We start from the raw sequence: 5596 nt of genomic DNA, 5'->3' as shown, positions 1-5596 counted from the left end.
ATATGAAGTTGAACCCCAAGGGGTTAGCTCAAACAGTTGTTGCCAGTTTGAATCCTCCAAAGTGATGTGCACTAGTGGGTGAATGGCACTACTCTCTGACATAGAGTGGCTTACTAGAGATGCCATCCACAAATGTGAGGAAGCATCAGTTGGGTTTCCCACAAGGTTTTCCTAATGTATCTAAGAATTTCCATAATAAGAATATTCACGTCTAAGAGTATCCATAAGAATTTCCATAATAAGAGTGTCCACAGCTGTATTTTCTCACCAATAATTCAGATGAAATGAACAATATCCTTCTCAAGTTACAATCCAAAACATACAAAGACTGTAAAGTAGACCATAGCAAATGCAACATTGCAAAACATCTTTTATTTTCAATTTGCAACCATTACATAATGAGCGTTCTAAAACATATTTTATTTTTGCTAACCACAATTGACAAGTATCACATCTTATAAATAAAAAATATGTGATGAGCAACTTAAAAAGAATTCAGATAATATCTTGTTGCCAAGAAGACACCAAAAACATATCGATGAGCCCAAGTTCCATGAGCAACTAAAGTTTATGGCCATAATAGATATTAATCAGACAACAGACCGCAAGTCAAAAAAATAATCAATTCCGTTTCAGATCAATCATGGAGACGTTTCCTCTTTGGACTGGACATTCCCTTCAGCCGGAAGGGGCTCAGATACTACTTCTACTCCTTCCAAGTCATCATCACTGTTGTAGACAAAGCGAGTGTGTCTCCCAGCAAATGGAGGAATTTTTTCCAAGTGAACACCATCATCGTGCACTGAAACCCTTCTTAATTCTTCACAAAGCTCTAAACATTCTTGATTTTCACTAAGCTCGTTTTCTTCATCATCTTCATTAACCTCATTTTCAGAAAATTCATCAGCTTGGACATCCCCATCATTCTCTCCTGGAGCATAGTCATCAGCTTGCTCTGGACAAGGTGAGCTTATATTCACCTGCATGGACCACTCTGAAACATCATCATCTTCCAAATTTCTCAATTTCTGGCCATCTTCAGATGAGATAACTGAGCTTGGTGATGCAATTGATGCTTCAACATCAGTCTCCTCCATGGAATCAAACATTAATGTACGAGGAAGGGGTTTTTCAGGCGATGTAGCATTCAACTCCACTGCATCAATTACCTGCAAAGACACCACACAGATATGGTAACAGATGCAACTACTAGTTTCCAAGATATGGTAACAGATCAAACTTCATAGAAAATCACAGATGTCCCCAACATTAAAAATTATACTTACCTCTGGGCGAGGAGTTATTTCCTTGGAAGAGTTAACTGAGGATTCCTTTATGGACTCAATGGTTTGATCAGATTCATTTGAGAGCAAACCGTTATTGCCAGTTGCAAAAGGATTAGGTAAAACGGCAGAGTCAGGTGTATTTACAGGTGTGGGGGCCAGAAGTCTGCTTGGAGAGGGTGTATAACCATTCAGATGGCATAGGCTTTGAAGGTTTGAAACAGGTTTACGGGTATCTGCTTCAACCCTTTGCAAAAGGGACCTCACTTGGTGGCGGAGCAATGACTCACCTGTCCCGGGTGTCTTCACACAATCAGGAAGGTAGCGACGTGTAGTATTAGGTGTAGGAGTTTCTGGCTCATCATCCCTATCAAGAGCAAGGCCAGAAATAGGGGAATCATTTGTGAGGTCCAGAAGGGGTCGACGTCTGCTGCCACTTATCCTCGTGGCACTTCCTTTTCCTGAACCAACAAGAAAAAATACTTGTTGAGAAATATTGAAGCACTCAAAAAAAACCTTCAACCAAAGTCAACAATCAAATCTGAGGACATTTCCCAAAGAACCTGCATGATATAATTTTGGAGAGGAAAGCCTAAACCCTACACTGAATTCTTTGATGCTAATTACTGTGCAGACTTGTGACAAATTACCTGGCTTTATGGCACTGTTAACAGAACCAAATGCTGAAGCTCTTGACAGCTGTCTTTCAGAAGAAGGGGTCTCCATTGCTTGGATTTCTTGGACAAGAAAAGCTGCATACCAAAAAGATCCATAAATTTTCATGTACACCCTTCAATTTCCACTGCCTTTGGAGTGAAGCTACCATGATGCAAAAATATGAACAAAAAACCCAGATGATAAAAGGCAAAATCCAACACAGTAACTTCAATCAGAAGATCTTCCAACGACAAAACTTGTTCTAGATAGGTGATTCACAAAACAATCCAGTATGATTCAGAGAAACTTCACAATTAGAACCTTTCTCAAAGAAAGAGATGTTTACCTTGAAATCAGCAAAACCAAGAAATCAGCAACCAACCCTGCAGTTTTACCAACCCATGAAGAATAATCATACATGATAGAGTAAAAGCAATGCAGTAAACCAGACACTCAGTAAAGTCATCCACCATAAAGGCTCAGAATCCTATGATAAGCTGGCTACCTTCTGGATGGTAAATCAAATTACTAGATACAATGAGAAACTTCAGAAAGTCAATGGTAACAGATTCTGCTTCCAAATTTCCCATACCACATCTTTAGAAACCTCATCAGGGAGTGCGTTTTGGTGGGAGACACTGAATACCCAAATCAGTAAAAGCAATGCAGTAAACCAGACACTCAGTAAAGTCATCCACCATAAAGGCTCAGAATCCTATGATAAGCTGGCTACCTTCTGGATGGTAAATCAAATTACTAGATACAATGAGAAACTTCAGAAAGTCAATGGTAACAGATTCTGCTTCCAAATTTCCCATACCACATCTTTAGAAACCTCATCAGCGAGTGCGTTTTGGTGGGAGACACTGAATACCCAAATCAGTAAAAGCAATGCAGTAAACCTACTCAGTAAAGTCATCCACCATAAGGCTCAGAATCCTATGATAAGCTGGCTACTTTCTGGATGGAAAATCAAATTCCTAGATACAATGAGAAACTTCAGAAATTCAATGTTAACAGATTTTCTCCTTCCAAATTTCCCAAACCACATTTTTAAAAACCTCATCAGGGACTGCGTTTTGGTGGGAGACTCTGAATACCAAAACAAGTTATGAATTAATTTTCCAATGGCAAGATATTTGAAGACTCTTCAAAAGACAAAATACAAAGGGCTACTGGCAGTAAAGTGCATTTCAGCAAACCTCTCTCTACAGAGGAGATCTAAACCCCAAATCAATATAAGATCATAGGTTTGGCAACCTCACATGGTTCCCGCAAAAATATGGGCATAGATCAGCTAGGACAAAGATCATTAAGGCAAGTTAAGCCCCAATTAATAATCCAAAGAGATGCCTACCATACAGAGATCACAAGCTGGCTGTGTTCCCGATGAAAAAATGAAGTCCTAAATACAATGACAAACTTCAAAGAGTCAATGCTAAAAAATTCTCCTTCCCAAGTTCTCAAACCATATTTCGAAAACCTTCTCTGCAATTGCGCTATGTTACACGGCTCCCAAAATCAAAAAAGACCATGAAATATAGCGAGTTGAAACCTTCTCTTCAATTGCGCTATCTTACACGGCTCCCAAAATCAAAAAAGAACATGAAATATAGCGAGTTTGGCTTAATCAGATGGCTTCCTAGATAAAAAGAAAACGAAAAAGGAAAAAAAGAAAAGAAAAAAGACCATGAAATATATCCAATTTCGCTAACTTACATGGCTCCCACAAATACACGGGCATAGATCCTGCTATACAAAGATGACAAGTCGACTGCTTTCTGGACGAAAAATCTAAGACCTAAATACAATGACAAACTTCAAGAAGTCAATGCTAACAAATTCTCCTTCCCAAGTTCTCAAACCATATTTGGAAAACCTACTCTGCAATTGCACTATCTTACACGACTCCCAAAATCAAAAAAGACCATGAAATATAGCGAGTTTGGCTTAATTAGATGGCTTCCTATATAAAAAAAAAAAAGACCATGAAATATATCCAATTTCGCTAACTTACATGGCTCCCACAAATACACGAGCATATATCCTGCTATACAAAGATGACAAGTTGACTGCTTTCTGGATGAAAATTCGAAGACCTAAATACAAAGAGAAACTTCAGAAATTCAATGCCAACAGATTCTCCTTCGTATTTCTAAAACCTTCTCTGAGATTGTGCTCTGCTGGGAGGCTCTGAATACCAAAACAGGTTATGAATTGAGACTCTTGAACCGCTCACTCGGGAGGAGATCTAAACCCCAAATCAAAAAAGACCATGAAATGTATATCCAGTTTGGCTAACAAACATACCCACACAAAAACATGGGCATGGATCAACCCAGACAACGATCATTAACGCAAGTTTGATTGAATTAACATGTCGCAGAAATTGGTGGAGATGCTCACTTAAAAGTATTAAAATGACTAATACTCTGGTTTTATAACCACAAAAGCCGAAGTTCAAATCACAACAGGGGTGCCCATGCCCTCTAAAGGATTAAGTTAAAGCACTTACGAGCTGCGTCAAATCAGAGGACGCATTACATCAACGCATCTGGATCTTCCCATTGTACACAAAACGAAGTTTCGTTGTCTCTCCATCCAAACTAAGGGCTTTCACTAGAAAACCAGAAAAACCTAAAAGGAGATCCTAGAACCTAATGTCTCAGTAAATCCTGCGAAAATAGCTAACACAACTTAACAGTAAAAGTTCTTTAAAGCCATAAACGATCGTCCGAAAACTTTCCAATCCTAGTTCATTAAATTCTTAAAATCTCTTCACATGCCCTGCAAAAGTTTTAAACCCTAACGCTACTTAAACTGAGAAAATCCCACACAATCCGTTTCATAAACCTTCCCACACAAACCACAACGCCACAAGTTTTCATAAACCTTCCCTTCAAATTTAACGGTATAAGTTCTTTAAAAATCCTAGCAGATCATGCACAAAATCGAAAACCCTAGAGATGCTTAAAAACTCTAGAAATCCTTGCTAAGAAATCGCAAAACAGAATAGCCAAATCTATAGACATACAGCGACAAACACAGCAGTAAAGTCTTAAAATCGAACCCTAGAGATTGGCCAATCAAATCAACAGCATTGATCAAAGCCTTTGATAAAAATTGCAAAACAAAATACCTAAAACTAACATACGAAAGCACCCAAAATAAAAGGTTGTAGTCTTAAAATAAAATCCTGAAATGGCCAACCAGATCAACAGGACAGATCAAAAACCTCGATCCACACATAAGTTTAAATAAAGTTAACATTAAACTGCAAGCTAGAGTAAAAACTGCGAGAGCCTGACCTTAGAAAATCGCTGAAAGCTATGCCGAAGAAGAGTATCAGCTCTGGAGATAACCCGAAGAAGTAGAGAACAAACTGATTAATGCCAAGAAAGCTAGGAGAGTTTTGAAGAGGCTTGACATCAAAGCCGCTCTTTCATCAGTTTATATTCAAATTCAAATCTCCAAGTGACCGTTGAAATTTTGCTTTCGAAATATTAAAATAAAATAGAAATTAATAACGACTTTCTAAAAGCCTGTGCCAAGGAGGCTCTCTTAGCCGTTGTCTTCCTTAATGTAGAAGCACATGACAGATTTTTATTTGGTCAAATGTGGATGGGTGGGTTAGTTTATTTTTCAGAGTACTAAAA

At 38.3% G+C, this 5596-nt stretch overlaps 1 protein-coding gene across 1 annotated transcript; it reads right to left on the bottom strand.

Annotated features, from left to right (window-relative positions):
* Positions 1-400: 400 nt before the first annotated feature.
* LOC149213042 (uncharacterized) lies at positions 401-5372 on the bottom strand. Its single transcript, XM_089391944.1, has 5 exons — positions 5249-5372; positions 2287-2323; positions 1934-2035; positions 1287-1744; positions 401-1169 (listed from the first exon to the last, which is right to left on the bottom strand). The coding sequence occupies exons 3-5, from the start codon at positions 2007-2009 to the stop codon at positions 642-644; spliced, it is 1062 nt and encodes a 353-aa protein (XP_089248070.1). The 5' UTR covers positions 2010-2035; positions 2287-2323; positions 5249-5372; the 3' UTR covers positions 401-641.
* Positions 5373-5596: the final 224 nt, after the last annotated feature.

This window comes from Pinus tabuliformis, chromosome 1_1, assembly GCF_031772625.1.
Source record: "Pinus tabuliformis cultivar Carrire ecotype Pingquan chromosome 1_1, CPIR1, whole genome shotgun sequence".
NCBI classification, from domain to species: Eukaryota; Viridiplantae; Streptophyta; class Pinopsida; order Pinales; family Pinaceae; genus Pinus; species Pinus tabuliformis.
This window is presented reverse-complemented; position numbering and strand designations above follow the sequence as displayed.